This window comes from Dermacentor silvarum, chromosome 1 (genome assembly GCF_013339745.2).
Source record: "Dermacentor silvarum isolate Dsil-2018 chromosome 1, BIME_Dsil_1.4, whole genome shotgun sequence".
In the NCBI taxonomy this organism is placed as follows: domain Eukaryota; kingdom Metazoa; phylum Arthropoda; class Arachnida; order Ixodida; family Ixodidae; genus Dermacentor; species Dermacentor silvarum.
The window spans coordinates 241,594,498-241,611,683 of NC_051154.1; the positions used below are offsets into that span (position 1 = coordinate 241,594,498).

The 17,186-nt window shown below is 48.9% G+C and overlaps 1 protein-coding gene across 5 annotated transcripts in view; it reads left to right on the forward strand.

Moving 5' to 3' along the window:
- LOC119436999 (paired box protein Pax-5) overlaps positions 1-16,486 on the forward strand; it is a 202,856-nt gene extending 186,370 nt beyond the window's left edge. For 4 of the 5 annotated variants that reach the window (XM_037704049.2, XM_037704051.2, XM_049660176.1 and 1 more), the window contains 3 exons: positions 1,090-1,203; positions 13,950-14,084; positions 15,532-16,486. In XM_037704049.2, the coding sequence (XP_037559977.1) occupies positions 1,090-1,203; positions 13,950-14,084; positions 15,532-15,638 (356 nt within the window). In that variant the 3' untranslated portion in view covers positions 15,639-16,486. The remainder of the gene's footprint in view (positions 1-1,089; positions 1,204-13,949; positions 14,085-15,531) is intronic. The other variant, XM_037704052.2, reaches the window with a different exon arrangement.
- The last annotated feature ends 700 nt before the right edge of the window (positions 16,487-17,186 follow it).

The following is a 17,186-nucleotide window of genomic DNA, read 5'->3' on the forward strand; positions in this document are numbered from 1 at the left end:
CGACAACGCTATAGTATTATGCTCGGGCAGAAAATGAGAGCTATAAACCCGTGTACAATTGCACCACGTCTAGATGATAGGAAGACGATTCGAAGCCTTCTTCGATTTCACATATCGCTCTAAAAATATTAAAGAAAACAAACAAATGACACGCTTTGGGGCTTATCTTGTCCCCAACCAATCATTGTCGTTTGTCTTGCGTGCGTTTGCTTTCTTTAACACTCTGCGCTCACTGCTTTCTTGTCAAGAACGTTTTGTCGCGCTGCGCGTGCCGTTCGTGACCTGAAATTGCTGAGAGCGCAGCGTTAAAGAAAGTCACTCAAGTTAGATGACAAATTTTGTTGAGGGCAAGATAAGTACCAAAGGTTGCAACGTTTTCTAAGGGTATATATATTTTTAGCCATGATGATGAAATTATGCTGCATTTTCTGCTCAAGTACTTGTAGCGCACAGATCTTTCAAGAGACTCGATGAGTGTGGCTTAAAGATTATGAACTCCCCGTTTTCATCTTCGCGCGTAGTAAAATGAAAGAGAAGAGACTATATTCTAAGCACTCGAATATGTTAGCACGATGCCGGACCTAAAAAGGAAATGTTGAAATAAAGTCAAGGATCGCTGATGCGATTCGCAACAACACCGATGCCTACCATATATATTAATAGCACCAAGGATGCAGCTACACATTCATGACAACAAAATGAACAAAAAACTTTACATTTAAGTTCTTCCCTTTATAAAAAGTAAAGCAAGTTATTCATACATACTATACATAACTGCTATTCTTAACATTCATATATTTAGCATCCGCGAACACATTACTCGAACATCTTCTCTTATTGTATTTAAAAAAAAAACATTTTTTTGTATTATTCGTCAGAATAATATTTTAGAACTCGGGATGCGTGACAGAAGCGGGTGCCTTTATGTTGTTATTTATTTGTGCCTAACATTCGGTAACTGACAATTTCCTTTCGAGAACGAGAAAGTCGTAACGCGTTCAAGCTGACTTGTGTTGCTTCCTGAACGCGCCTGTGCCCTTGCTAATGGCGTGTGCTTGTGTGTGTGTGCTGGCATCTTGTTCCAAACAGGCAGCAATTCGCTCACGCCTCTGACGCCCATCAGCATGCAAGAAGTCAAGTCCCTTGTCAACAGCGGAGCGTCGCTCATTGAAACTAGTCCAAACCCACACTCCTACCATCCAGGTATATACCAAACTCCACTGAAGCTATCTTGCGCAGCTATGCAGAGCGAACAAAATAATAATATTGAAACAAACACAATGATTGCGGCAGGGTTTACTCCCATGCAGTAGCGAAATACTACTTTTGTCACTGTATCATTTTTAACGCGTCATTTCCTAACTCAGTTCGTGGGTACATCAACAGATGCACTCTTCACTGCACATCGCATGGTGTATTACTAATTGGGGCTGAGAGCGTTATAGCGTGAGCGTGGGCATTATAAGTGGCGATGTTGTTGAACAATAATACCTAGAGACCGATGTCGCTGAGCTTTGGATATTCGCTTGAATTTCTTTGCATAGTTTGTTGCCCGCGCAATAACTCGCATACACGGAACAGAGAGGGAGAGAGAAAAAGAAAGAGCGAAGTGCGCGTAACTTAAATCTTCTTGTAAGACAACTGAGCAGTCCACTAACTTACCACAACTTCTAATGCCCCACGACTTGTGTATACAGACTAACAAAACACCATTAATAATGTAACACAACCGATTAGCATGATTTTACGCTCTCTTTACAAAGTAGTAATCTGCCGCTGCTTGACACCTCGTGAATGTTACCTTGGTGCTTGTTACAGACGTAACCCGTTTGTTTCTGCGTTTGCACCTATCGGCGAATACGGTTCACTTGCTAACGAAACTGTTTGATGCCACTAATTTTAGTGGCATAAAATCCGAAACGGGCTTGCAGCATATGCGACGAGCCATTATGAAAACGCAATATTTTGCGGGATATGACGGTTACTTAAATGAGGCTGTTGCCATTTTGGTTTGTGCGACCCGCGTTACCTCAATGCGGACATTGATGATAATTGCGAGACGGTTATAAAGAAAACAAATCAGAGCGCCGTGCTTGACGATCGTGACATTGTTTTTTTTTTTTTTCGTTTAGACTACGTCGTAACATTTCCTTAGGTGACGCCATTTTGCCAGTCTCTTCCGAAGCGTGACTAAAAATGGTCATAAATATGGATAAATTTCTTTCTAACTCTCTCGCTAGAAGTGTCCGTCACCAAGGTCTCTGATCGAACATTTAGTGCCGCTTTACAAGGGGCTTAGATGATGGCCTTGAAGCATGTTCAATGAAGGTCGGTGAACGTGTTTCTGGAAAGACTGAAGTGACGCCTGAGATTAATTCCTCCGGTCAAGCTTTCAACGCTGTGAGATTAGGGTCAGGGCCCGCTCAGGCTCGTAGCCTCTTTGACGGCATTAGTTGAGCGTAACCACGGTGAAAGTGTCGGTGGTGCTCCGAATCATTTGCTGGAATTGCTGGCACATTCTGGACTATGGGGCATTCATCGCGAAGACGTAGCGGGAAATGAAGGGAAATAGTCAAAAGCCTCTTCGGCTCAGCAGTCGGTTTCTAGACGGCTGCGAATGTGGTTTCTTCAACGTAGAGGGGCATCTGTGCACGCCTTCCTTCCTTACCTCGCTGAAAGCCTTCGAGCAACGACAAGACGGCGGCAGGCGGCGGATAGCGGGGAAGCTTTTCTTGGGGGCCTTGCGATTGTGGCCGGCGAGCCGCCGCCAATCGATATTGCCGAGGCAACGTGCGACGAGTGGAGCGGAGGCGGGGACGTCGCGGAGAACCGCCTTCGACATTGTCTTCTTCCCATAGGGGGACGCACATGAAAGGGTGGGGGGGGGGGGGGGGTGCACGGAACGCGCGCCCCATAAGTAGAGGCGAAAAGGACGCGCGTGCGATCGCGTTCAAGCGGACAGGCGTCTTCTTGTTCGTTGCCGCCGCCGCCTCCTCCGCCGCCACATCGCCATCCGCGGCGAGCCTCTTTGTTTTCCCGCGCAGCGCGATAGTGATGCGGAGAAGACGAGAGCGCAGGACGGCAGTGGCGGCGGTTCAACAAGACGGGCGAAACGCGAGATGTCCGGGTTCCACCGCGCGTCGCTTCACCGGTCGCCCGTCAGTCAAGAAGCGCTTCGCTGCGGAGGCACGACAAGAAGTGGGCGGAAAGGGGGCAGATAGGACAGCGCGCCTTCTCTTCTACGCCATCTTTGTTTGAAGCGTTTCAGATGTCGCTCCGCGTTTTCTTTCGTTCTTCTTGTTACCGGGAGCGCGCAAACTGTTGATTCTTGGAAGTCCTCGCACAGGCGGCGGTGGCGGCGGCGGCGATGAAACGCGGCGCCACCGCGCCTTGGCTTCTTGAAGTTTAACCATCGTCCACGACTGCTTTAACGGCGTCGAGATTTCTGCGACAGATACGCGTCACACTGCTTGGCGGTTCGGGGCGCGGGAGCACTGGTGTATAAGAAAGACATGAAGCAGCGGCAGAGAGACAGGCCTCACTGGCACAACTTACGCGGCTGTAAGCATTCTGCTGTGAATAAATAAATAAACGAAGCACATGATGGGTTTCATACCTGAATTTGCTTATAAAATTGAGGCTTCTTTCTGGTAATGTTTCTTATGTTTAGTGTTTTGACATAATATCAGCCAGCGGCCCCGAAAACGGGCGTGCGTTCGCGTTTGCGTTCTTCATGTTCGTTGTCTTTTAGATGACAAAATGGCGAACTGGGCCAGTTGCGGTGGCTTCATGGTTGAGAAAGCTCGAAAAGACTCAAACCTGCTATGTTCCCTTGTTCTTCGGCCCTCTTATGTCTTTTCGCCGTTTTCCTAACCACAAACCTTTCGACATAAAGTAGCTTCAAACCTGCAAAACGACTCTTCCGGGTGGTCGTGAGTGCTAGCAGAATCACTCTGGTGCTAGCTTTGCTATATTTTATACACGCCAAGTCTTTTTAAACTAGCATGTGTAATGTCTACCAATTAACTAATGTGGTGAGAACGCAAGTTTAGCAGATCAACTTAATGAAAAGCTGCAATGTAATCTAATGCCTGGTGTTTCTGACGTAATCAACATTGAGTGCGTCATTCTTTGAACGTTGGAGAATTCTTTTGTCAAGTTTTCTTTTTTTTTTCACCGGGTCATAGTTTTACAGGGAGCGCTAGAATATATGTTAGATACCGTCTGGCATCGCGTATGTGCCCAATTCTAGGAACATCTCGCATTGCTGTGAATACATGCGCATCTGCACCAAATAAGAGCCGACGTATATGGTCTGTGGGGGTGAAAAGGGTTAACGCTGCATGGACGTCGAGGCCGTCGCCGCAGCCGGCTGTCTCTCGCAAGCCTGGCAGTTCTCCTCCAGCGCTTTCGCGACTCTGACCGGCGGCTACCCCTGCATGCAGCTTGGCAGCGCGCCTAACACATGGCACTGCATTGCAAATACCCCTTTCCAACTAACTCCTTCCACTGCTCCTTGCAAAACTGACTAATGCTCGCTTCAAACTCAATGGAAAACGCCAACCCTTTGGACAAAAATAGCCGTCGAAAGGTCAGCTCGTATTCAGGCCCCCCTTCTTCTTTTTTTCTTTTTTCAAAGTATGTGCGTACCTGGCGCGAGCTTTCTTATTTGAAACTTGACGTTGATTTCAACGTTAATGGCTAGTGAAGCTACTTGTCAGGTGTGCATTCGAAATGATTACTCTGTCTCGAGTAACGACGGAAGCCGGTAGAACGGCATCGCATTATCAGAAACGCAAAGATACGGGATCTTTCACAGTTTTCAGGTTAAATGAGACAGTGTGCTGATTTTATAATTTACCCCACTATTGTGGTGATCACGACGTTATGCGAAATTCCGCGCACTTGGGTTTCCACGCATCTCTATCGACACAGCCGAGAAATGACCACCGTCAGGGTTCAAGTCTAATAAGTGCGGGCGACTAACGCTATACGTGTTACGTTCTTTTCCGGACTCGCTTGCTTGTGTCGCTCGAGATGTGTTTGGAAACCTGCCCTACGGAATTTCGCATATATTCAATCGGATTATTTCATGTATCTTCTATATATTCTTATTCGTTTCTAAATGCGAGCTCCTGACCTGAAAAGACCTAATAGTTACTTGCCCTCAAGTTCGAATTAAATAAAATATTTGTTACCGCAATGTCGGGCATCCAGCGCAGTTCAAGTGCAAGGCTTTGTGAAAGAACGTATTTATCTGACTGTGTTTCAGTTGAAGGTGTGCTTTTCAGCTGCAGGGTTATGCATGACACCCTGAAGGTTCCCTGCTTGTATTGGTGTTTATAGATTAAAGTTCCACAGCAAGTTATATGCATGCAGTCCTGCGAGATGTAGTGGTGTTTAGAAATCAGAGTGTCATTTCCACTGCGAATGAAATGAGGGCCGTGCCACGTATGTATATTTTTTCTCAAGATGACATAATTTTGTCTTTGATCAAAAGTAGAGGTACAAATGTTATTGAGATTAATGGCGTGTACAAAAAAGGCTGCTCACATCAGTGCTAAAAGCAAAGCTCACATTATTAAAAAATGACCTAAAACCGTTGATTGGTCTGATCAGTAATGTCTGCGACAATGCCTGAAAACATATACTATCGACCGTAAAAGTTGAAAGTTCAAAAAGCGAAAAGAAAAAAAAATATTGTTATTTTTGCAGTCAACGCATGCGCTCAAAAAATGATAAAGGCAGTGAATGATTTTGTGTGCTACCACTGCAGATCATTTTTCAGTTATGTACTTCGGATCCAGGCTGCGAAGACCCTTTTTTCTTTTATTTTTAACAACCGTCACGTTTTGTGAGGTTCGCGAATGACAGTGCGATTGCAAAATGGCGTTGAAACAATCCTTAGTTTTCATCGTTTTCCAGTAAACCTAATGTTTTCACTCATTAAGCAGGCGAGTAGCCTTTTCCAGCTTTTATTAGTGGATATGTTTCATGCAGCTTTTGCTTAACATCGGCAAAAAACTTAGCACTTTGTTGTGAACAGCCACATAATGCAACGAAAGCCTCAAAATTTTAAGTCGTTAAAGCACGCAGCTTTAATTGTCGTCACACAGCGTGAGAATTCGTTGCAGCCGCATTCGAGCTTGGCCTTGTTGCGCCGCCGTAAGCGTGGTTCATTGCACTCACACGCTACCAACAGCATTGATCTCGTGCAGATGAAAACGTGATGGAAGATGTGATGGACGACGCTGAATGGACGTGCCGAAAAAAAAAAGTCAATAAAACTGGCTTTAGGTTATACGCTGCGTTGCACGTTGTGCCTGTGCGGAGACTGCGGGCACTGAGAACGCGCAAGAGTGGGCATTTCTCGAAACGCTCGGTGGTCGCAGTCAAAGGACACGCGAAATGTGCAAACGCTTCGTATACAGGCGTAAGACGAACCTGCGGTGCTGCTCGAATTTCTGGTCGGCTGCATTGTTTCTGTGCGCGCGCTGTGTGGTCTTGCACGAGCGCGTTGTGCGCCCCAAGAGCCGACATGAAGCTCGAGCCGACCAGTCGAGAGGCAAAACAGTGAGGTGCGCGTGGCACGGCCCGTTATTCTCGCCTGGCATGCGTAGTGTGATCCCCGAAAGCGCTTTGCCTGTCCCTAAGCCTGCGCCGGCGTCCCGCACGCTGCCCCCCTCTCCCTCCCCCAGCGGCCGCGGCGACCGGTAGCGAGATCCAGGGCAGCCCTTCACCGGCCAAGGCCGAGGCACCGTGCCCGCTCTCGTCGCTAACGGTGCTGCAGCCCGTCCAGGGGGCCATCCCGGGCTACGGCTCCAGCTTCTCGCAGTTCTCGGCCGCGCCAGGCAAGTGCTGGTCACGTGTGTAGTGACTGAGGGCGCAAGCCGCGCAGCTGGACCCATGGTCGGCTTACACGGATTTTCGCTGGCAACTTGGAACACCGTCGCGCGATTCGCAGACCTCCCTTCCGGCCTCAACTGCGTGCTGTTCAACTAACGTAATCGCAAGCAAGGGCGATATCTGAAGCCAGTGCGTTGCCTGGGTTCTGTAAAACTGTAGGCACTGGTGTTAATGCAGTCGTCAAATATTTGTGACATTAAGGACGACTCCTAAACCTTACGCCTTTGGGAACTGCGATAGGACTGACCTATTTATGAACACAAGCATATGCAGTGCGCTTGCATAAAGGCGCGACGTGAGATTAACGTTTCCAGTCTTCAACGTTATGTGCTTACCTTTTTCAGGGCTGAAGTTGCACCAGCAGTGTGTTCGTAGAAAATTGGTTTACTGGGCCTCAATGTGGGCCTACAGAAGTTAGGTAGATAGTTTCATTAAAGGCAAGCTGACAGAGGTAGGAGTGTTTTCACACTTTAGCACCGAGCGATGTCGAAGAGGGGTAATTAAAGCCTTATGGATGTTTGCTATTTTCGCTTCAAACTGGCGTAATACTGATAAACTACATCCGCTTCTGAACTGTGCGTGACGCGCTCTAATTTCTCTTTTCGTCTTGCAGTTTGCACAATTGCTGTGTCGAAATACAGCGAACGCCTCGTGCTGAGTAGATGCAGGACATAAAACTGACATAAAAATTACGCGGATGCAACAACGCGTGCTTTAATTTGCAGAGCGCGATAAGGGATAACTCGAGAGCTCTTCAACGCGGTGTCGGGAAGCTTCGACGTGCTCGGAAGGTTTCACAGCACCAAGAAAAGTATCCCAGAATCATAACGCTCTGACCTTCCCGCAGGCGTCCCTTGATAAGGAGGGATAGATCATCGGCCGCGGCGCAATGTCGACACGTCACGGTGTATCAGTCAGTTTTTTGTTTCTCTCTCTCTCTCTCTTCAGAAGTGACATATGAGTACCTGGGCTCCGCGACCGCGTTGAGTGGCAGCAAACAAAGAAGTGCGCCTCATCGAGGCGAACGCCAGCATAATTATGCAGATCCGGGGTCGACGTGGCGAACGCGCGGACTGCCCCGATACACATCGCCCCTGGGCGCGCTCCCACGCCTGTTTGCCGCCGTCGGCGCCGCTGGGGCGTTCCCGCGCCCCCCATGTAAAGCACGGGGCCGTGTTTACCATGCTGCGCCGTCGGCGACCTCTGCGAGCTCGCCCCGCACGAGCTCGAAGCGTATAGGACGGGTCGTGCGCAAAGACGCAATGTCTGTGGCTTCGCGTCTTCCGCGCGGCAGTGCCGTTCGTATATTCGCTTTATTTCAGCACACGGGGCCGAAGACAAACTCGACACCGTATACATCGTAGCTGGACGCGCAATGAGAAATGTTCTCGAGCTGGCGAGATCGTACGCCTGAAATCGAAACCACCACGCACTCACTTGAAAGGCACTGCGAATAGACTGGACGGTGAAGGACATATTTGCCGCTAGGCAGACGCGTGGTAAGACGCGCAATCCGCCAGTGTTATCGTTCTCTTTTTTGTTCTTGCTTTTGTATTTGTTTGTCTAGTGGCAAATGTGTCCTTTAGCAAGCCAACTAAGCCAACAACGAGTTATGATGGTAGATCGGTTGGCTTCCCGAATTACGAAAGGTCGTAATAGCACCGCGTGGCAAAGACAAAACAAGGAAACTGAAATAAAATAAGATTCTTTTTCTGGTGTTTGCGTCAGCTGCAAGCACTCACGTCTTCGTTAGCAACTCCTACGATCATTTATTAGGACGCACTCACGAGGCTGTCTATATATAGCTCTACGCACCCGGAACTCTGTGTGTGATCGCTTTTTCATTTTGCCCGAAACGAAACGCTGCAGTCTGAGAATCCCATAACGGTAAGTGTAAACTAATGCTAAGGTTCGGGATTTCTTAGGCGCCGAGCGAAGAGAGTAGGTTTCCCGGTAAGGGAATAGGCGCTGATAGGCTGCGTTATTTGCGCCGCCTTTGCATGCAACCAAGTGAGTCACGCTATACGGCCCAGAAGCCCGAGCTGTTCTGCCATTACAAGGAAGGGGCGAGGTGCCTTTCACTTATTATTATTATTTTTAATGCAGTTGAAGAAAAAGGGGGTAGAGTGTAATTATCATTATTTTTCAATGCAGTTGAAGAAAAAGGGGCTGGAGTGTATACGATGGGATGCGGCAAATAGAAATGACATTTTTTGTCCTCACACAGTCGACGACAGTACAGACTGTGCCGACGCCACTCCTATAGTGCGCCCAATACTGGAGAATTCGAACAGCTCGTGGGGAGTTACGGAGTCGTATACCAAAATGGTGTGTCTGTATGCAGCCAACACCATCCTCAGGTGAAACCCTCAAATAATATCCTACAAGATTTATGCGATGCGTTAGTTTGTTATTTGTTGTTCTACCAGAAGAGTTGCGCTGCACCGTCGTTATTCGCCCGCTTCGCAGCGGCATGCATGCTCGCTCCATCCTGCTCAGAAGAAAATGAGCGTGCAGGTGTGTTTCCACACCGGGACGGGAAGAAATTAGTAACGCGCTTTTACAAAGTGTAGGTGTTAGCGCAAGGCTGCACACCTAGCTACACGACTGAAGTCGTCAAGCCGACGACTTCAGTCGGCTTGAATAGTGCAGACGTGCATGCATGAGAGCAGCCGCTCAAAAATAACTAGTACAAAATTTCTCCTTCTCTTACGTTTCCACTCGCCTATAGTGCGAAACGATATAGTGATGTGTCACTCTATAACAACGCCCGAGCGCACTTTCTTCAGTGACTCGCTTCTTTTTCTTTTCTTTTTTTTTTTTCAATGTCACCTGCTTCTAAGCGAGCGCGTATGCATACACGGTATACACGCCCAACGTGCCGCCAGGTCACGCAAATATCGACCTGCCCTTCCCGCCGGGTGACACCGCGGTGAAAGGTTAGCAGGAAAGAGCCAACCCTGGCGGGGCCATGTTTGCGCGAGAGGGCTTGAAAGAAGAAGAAGAAAAAAAAAAAAAGGAAAACAGGCGCGGAGGAGCGCGATCGCAGCCGCAGATAACGAGGTGGCCGGGGCCTAAAACGACACGCGCCGCCAAAAGAGAGAGCGCGCGCGCGCGAGCTAACCGAGCGGCTGATTTGCATATCGCGCCGTCGACGACGAGTGCCGCCCTCGTCTGCTGCGGCGAAGAGCGGAGCCGTTCTAGCGCGCGCCACTCACCCAAATGGGCCGCCGCGGCGACGCACACGAAAAGTCGCGTCGACGTTTCGCACGTTTTAAGCGCGTGCTTATCGGTCGGCGAGGAAGGAAGCGCAAGAACACCTCTTCCAACTCCATTTCTGCCCCCCCCCCCCCCCCCCCCCCCTCGCCTCGCGCGCGGGTTCCAAGTGCGCGCCCAGTCTTGTTGAGCGCAACAGTTCAGGATTTTTCGGTACTGTGTGCAGATGGTTATGTACAGGGAAATATATATATATACCGCTTTCATTCGACCGTCGTCCACACGCTGCCGCTTCGTCCTCGGCTAAGCGCGTTTAAATCGATATCTAGTCACAGCGGAGCTTTAATCTTGGTTAATTAAGGTTTGGAAGCCATGTGTCATGAACGTATTAGTGTCTTCCGCAACCCTGGTAGCTACAACTGCCATCTAGCCTTACCCGCAGCGAAACAACCTTGCTGTGCCGCTTGTGGCTGGGAGTGGCGTTCACGAACGCTTACTCCTATCGTATGGGAATGGCCGAGAGCCCGATGTGCGACTCCTGTAGGTACGAGGAAACCATCGAGCACCTAGTGTGTACCTCTCCTCGCTACGACGTACAACGCCTCTCTCTCAGGACAACTTTAAACGGACTGGACTCGAGACCGTTTTTTGAGTCAAAGATACTCGGACCGTGGCTACACCCGTCACTGGCACAAAAAGCGATGCGTGCATTAGTGCAGTATTTGAAGTGCACCGGTTTAAGAGACCGCTTATATATAGTGTCCCTGTACATCGTCCCACGCGTACTCAGTATTCACTCTCTCCCTATTTTCCTCTTTCTATTCCCCCTTTTCCTTACCCCTAATGTAGGGTAGCAAACCAGACGATCTTCTGGTTGACCTCCCTGCCTTTCCTCGTCTTGCTCTCTCTCTCTCTCTCTGGCAGCTCATGAGGAAAAATTGGCGCTTCCGAAATGCCTAGCGTGGTGGTTGCAAGAGTGGCTCCGTTCGCGGACGTCTATCAAAGATGCACTGTAGGCAGTGTCACACAAGACCAAGAAAAAAATAATTTTATAAAGAAAGAGAGGGTGGGAGTCGAGTCTTCGACAGATAAAGATACAAATGTCTCCACGAATGGCACCAAGCCACAGAGATTGAGCTTGGCGAACTCTAACGGACAGAAATGCTGCGCCGGCTCCCTCGATATGTCACAATTCTAAGAAGGAGACAAACACGATTTCTTGGGCTTGCCGTTAAAGAGTTCACGTACATCCGCTGTAATTTTCGTAGCACTGCACAGGTGTGTCTTGCTATTTGCTCCATTGAGATGGTCACCGAAGCATCCGCAACAGCTTTCGTCTAAGCTGCAGTTTGTTCGTCTCCGAAGATTTCCTTATTTTTCATCAATCTATCATACCCGCTTGTGTAGATAGAGCCTGTAATGTGTAGCCCTTGATGCGTATTTGTTGTCGGCTTTATCACCGAAGAGCATGCGAGAGTGCTCCGCTTTTCAACATGGCCTCAGTAACACAAGTTCATTGAGCTGCGAGCCGCGACATCACGACAGTCTGTACAACAAAATAGCGAGAAAATGTCCAATAAACGGCGAAAAGCGAGCCGCGGTATTTATCGTGATCAGGCGTTTATCACGCCCAGGCTTTGCAATGGAAACATCAGACCACTTGTATATGACGTCGAAGCTCCAAGCCCAGGCCTTGTACTATACTGTGGGCAACCAGCGCAGTCTAGCGAGCGGAGGAAGCAGTTTTCAGTAGGAAATGCTGCTATTTATTCTTCGAAAATTCAGCGCTCGTCTTGAGGCACATGCAGGCGTCCAGCTTCTGACGTGACTGAGTACCGGCGCGTTATGATCATCGATGGTCCTGGATGGATGCGTCGTGGGCATTGAGCGCTATTACAGGCGTGTGCCTGTTGTGGTTTAAATTCTCCCGGAATCCCTAGCAGGTGATGTCAGCATTTTTGCAGTTGCAGGCTGTAACAGCCGTATAACGCTTCATGAGCACCGGATCGTTCCCGATAGGTGCAGCTGTGGTTGTCCCGCGCAGTTAGGTCAAAACAATGGTGGCTTTCCCCCTCAGCGACGTCGTATAGAAACCGGATCAGAAACGGAGAACTATCACAAAAAATATTGAAAAGGAGATTAATGACGAACAGAGTGCTTTACGACGCCGTTGGCGCTACTTGTGCGTATAGTGGCCATAGCGAGCACATATCTTCTCTTGATCCGAGCGCTGCAGTTCTGCCCTTTCAGATGGACAAATCTTCAGTCCGCGATATTCTCCTGGAACGCATGACTTATGAGTACTCAAAAAAAAAAAAAAGCGAGAAAGACGGATACATGCGTTTCGCTGTTTTGGGCTAATAGTTTCTCAGAAATGTATTTTGGACGAAATTCGCTCCTCCACAGATTAACGTCTTGATGTCTCTGCGCTCTATTATATACACCCATTGTGTATGTGAGCCCGTACGCTACGCGTACGCTTAAACTGGTTAACTTCCCTGCCTTTCCTTCTCCACTCTTTCGATCCTTCCTTCCTTGGGAGAAGTACGCACTGAGAGAAACGTGTGGCATTTGACAAGTTGATACAACCTGCTAATTAGAGTGCATATTTGTCGATGTCAGCGTACGCCATATTCAAGTTTATCTTCGCAAACCTGTAGCCACGTAAAACTCATGCACGCATCCCAGAGTGACTGCGATTAAAAAAAGAGTTTCGTCAAAGGGACACTGAAGATACATATTATGCTATATGTGTTGGTAGACTGCACCTCTGCAGAGCCAAATATGCCGGTCTTGCTGTAAGGGGGAAGCTCGGCTAAGCCGAAAGAACGAAAACAACCAAAACAAAGCTGAAGGTATAGGTGGCGATGCCAGCTTGTACATCTCGCACAGTCCGTGGCGTCGTAATTTCTTACACAGTGTCTGATCTGGGCAAGTTAATTGTTTATTGACATAAAAGAATCACGTTGCATGCAGAAGTAGGCTCAACAACAACAAAGATGAAACTTTTTTCGGAACTTTTCCTCCGTAAATATGGCCTCAAAAAGGGCAAAAAATACCGCGATATCCGTGGCGTATCGCTGATGTCACGGTTCTGGCGCTAGTTTGGCATTGATTCTCCTCCGCTAATAATCGCCCTTCTTACCGCTAGAGAAATGCAGATACACCTTTTTGAGTGAATGCTCTGGCAGCTTTAATTCACTTTTGTATTTCTCTTTAGTGTCCCTTCAACACCCTGTTGTAGCAGCGATATACGCGTACACCAAAGCGAGTCGGATATAATACAGTGCCTTCAAAGCTTTATTTTGTCTAGAGGGAAAATTGGCATCCACCAGAAAGTAGCAAGAAATGTTAATTTTGCCTAACCGTTTGAGTCGTCGTAGAGTTTGCCCTCGCCCAGCCAGTTGGTGGTGCGAGTTCTCTCGAAATGGGATGTTCTTTGGTTCGACACCCCTGGCGATCTCCAAATTTTTCTTCAACTGCGAGGCTTTCTTTCCGGGGAAGACGTATGAGTTTCGTACTACTTTCAGTTGAAGGCCCACTTTCCATTTCAAGAATCTCACGCCACCTTGAGTATTTCCTGTGAACCTAATTGATTAGGATCTTTTTTTCTTTTTTTTAATGAGAATGACAAAATAAACTTGTTTCTGTACATTTCACGTTGCACGCGCTGTTACCCCTGCGCTATACGTTCTTGTTGCTATCTGCATTCGATTAGCGAAATCCTATTTCTGGTTTTCGATTGTGGCTATACTGTGATTGAAAATCTTCGCTGCTGGTGATTCCGGCATTGTCTAACCGTGCCGCTCGCTTCTTTCCTTTCGCAGTGACGGGCAGCGCAGTTGCCAGCTCTGCGGTGGCGGGCATCCCCGGCGCCGACTACGCCTACGCGTCGCCCTACACGCAGTACTCTTCGGCAGCAGCATACGGCGCCTACGGCTACGGCTCCAGCGGAATCATCAGTGAGTGGGCCCCCGAGTGCGCCCTAACTGGGTCCGCTTGCCTTTATTTTTACACCCCTTTCCTTTCCGCGTAATGATTAGGTCGCAAATTCCTTCACTGCATGCAGTGTGCGCGAAAACTTTTGTCCATGCTGGTTCGCCACACAAGAAGCACTTGTCTTTCCTTCGATCGTCCACAAACGCCATAAGCCCCAAACGCACAAGCGTAGAGTAACTTACAGTACAGGTCAGAATTGTCATCAACATTTAGTAGACAGTCAACATGTAGTAGTAGTCCTTGGAAAGGACTATAGTATAATGCATATTATTATACACTTGGCTGTAACCAATACAGTTAGGAGATTTCTATTAGAACACACGTAGAATTGCGTAGAATCGTCACTTGTGATTTGTAATGGTCGGTTACGGGTATGTGCAAAACATGGCATGGAGTTCACCGCAGTGCTGCTACATGCCAGCTTAGTGGAAGCACTTGACGAGAAAGAAAAGTTGTGTCGTCAGTGCTGTCGGCATGATCAGCGCTTTAGCAAGCAGTTCAAGCGTATTCGTGTTGCATTCCACTCGTCGTGCATTCTAATGTTAACGTTGCCGGTAATCTTACTCTGCCTCAAATTTTGAGCATAAACGTCGCTTGAAAGTCTTCTATAGGACTGGCTTGAGAATCAGCTGAACGTCACCAACAGCGTAATACTCATGTTCCAAATCCAGGCATAATGTTTGTGCGAACATATAGGACCGCACTGGCGCGTGTATTTTATTCATAATAGTAACTAGTAACTAATAGTAGCTGCTATTTTGTGCATACTTTTGTGTAAGTACGCCGAACAGAGCTGTTCTGTGTGGAAATGCGGACTAATCTTCGTGAAAGGGTTTCGAACGGTACCGTCCCGTGTGTCTTTTGCAATAAGTCAAGTGATATATCGCACGTGCCTTTGCCTAAGTAGCATGGACGAGCTAATTAAAGCTGGTCAATGTGCATATGTGGGACATGCAAGAAAGAAAAGGGGTAAAAAAGATGTTATGTGGAAAGACAGTATATTCAAAATATTGCTATCAAGCTTCACCGCAGTGCACGCTGTTGGTATAATCTAAGGATTCTTTTCGCTCGAGTCTATTCCTCTCTTATCAGTCACAGTTCGCAAACAGTCGATCCCGTTAATAACGTGGGCGGAGCAGTGCTCTGAGCACTGACGAAGCGCGAAAAGGAATAGCGTTGGAATATAATCGTTACATTATCCCGACAATGACTCACGTCCTGCAGAAATTGGCAAGACACCTTCCCCTTCATAGAGCTGTGGCGTGCGGTGAAGCATGCTCGCAATATTTTCAGTACCGTTTTCGCATCTTTCGAAGAGCAGTGATGGCTGACTGTGCTTTGGCCGTATATCTCACCCGCCACGTCATTGTTTTCTTCTCCTCCCTCTCCCCCTCCGTTCCCGCATCGCAGACCCGTCCTACTACTACGCCCATAGCGCCAGGACCGGGTCGGCCGGCACGGGCCTGAGCAGTGCGGGTCCGCTCAGCCCCAACGCGTACAAGGGCGAGCGCTGCTGACACCTGCGGGACGCCTAAGGCCCGCCGACCGCGTCCACGGGACAGCAACGCCCCCCATGCTCTGCCGCCAGGCAGGCCTCCGCCATTGCTCCGCTGACTCGTGCAAGCACTGCGGAGTGCAGCAGAGCACCAACAACGGACCCGAGGCCCGAGCGCCGAGGCGGCAGAGGCAGCGGTGACGGCGGCGACCACCTTGCGCAGGCTCCGGACTTGGCCGCCAACTTTTAACTTGCGTCGTTCCCCGTGTGGAGATGATGGTGCCTGATCGGGACAGACAGACGAGGAAACCGCGGCGGAGGCAGCCGCCGGCGGACGAGTGTGGCGCGTCGACGGGAGAACCGCGCGTCGGTGGTGATCGGTTCCTCGCGAAAACCAAAGATCTTGTGTCCGCCTTGTGGACTCTTTATTTTGGACTTGTGCGAAGTACGTGACGCGCAAGAACGATGACGACGATGACGACGACGACGACGTTTAACGGGGTTCTCCGGCGCACCACGTCGTGTGTGCGGCACGACAGCGGCACGCCACATTGAACGCGCGGGGCGGCTGCGCGAGACGAGGCGATGTACAATATATGTGGCCGCCCAGAGTGTACGACTACCAGGGGGTCATTTCTGACGCCGCAAGAGCAGCCGCGTGGCTCCCCGCCTGGATTAACGCGCCCGCGAGTAATGTCTTTGCGATGGCGCAATTGCACCGACGATAGCTGGATAGTGTCCCCGGATCTCCGAACTTGTATCTGCGCATCAGGTCTCCGCGGAAGCTCCACCTTGTGCTGCTGCTGTTCCGCTATTGGAATCTCGCTTAAGACGGATTAGGGCCCTTTGTGAAAGGTCAGCAGCGAAAAACACTATCACTGCGCAAGAAAAGTAGGTAAATGAAGCAGGCAGGCACAATAAATCAGTTCTCAACGAAAGTGAAGGTGGCAGAAGGAAACAAAACAATATTTTGATTCCTGCGGTAAACATTTCCTTCTGTACATTTGCATAACGCGCTTGAAGAAAAAGTCAATCCGAAAGGCAGTAAGTAGTTAAATTTTCAATAAAGACAAGTGCTGGTGTGCGAGAAAGCATTGCGCGGGAGCTGTTTTTTTTTTTTTTTTTCAGGAGAAAGAAAGGAAGAACACAGGCAGTCGTACATATTCTTGAATTAATGTAACTGATTTTGATATGCTGAGCCAGGGATCTGCGCCAAAAGAAAGTGCGTTAGTACGACGAGTGGAATCCTGCTGAGCATCGGCACGTTGGCAATTTAAGGCGCGTAACACGCGTTGAGGCGCAAGGAGCCACGCGGCGACCGCTGTTGACGCTCATTTCCCTGAAGTGTCGCTCCCGCGGCAAGCGCTAGTAGTGCGTGTAAAAGGTTCATCTTCGCCGCCACGTCTCAGAGACATAAGAAAAAAAAAACAATATGCTGCGGCACAAGAAGTGTGACTTGATCTGGTCGCCGGGATATTTCTATCCATCCTTACATCAACCATGCTTATTAGTTTTACATCGACAACCTTTACCCATGTTTCCCCACCCCTCCCTCCCTCCCTCCCTCCCT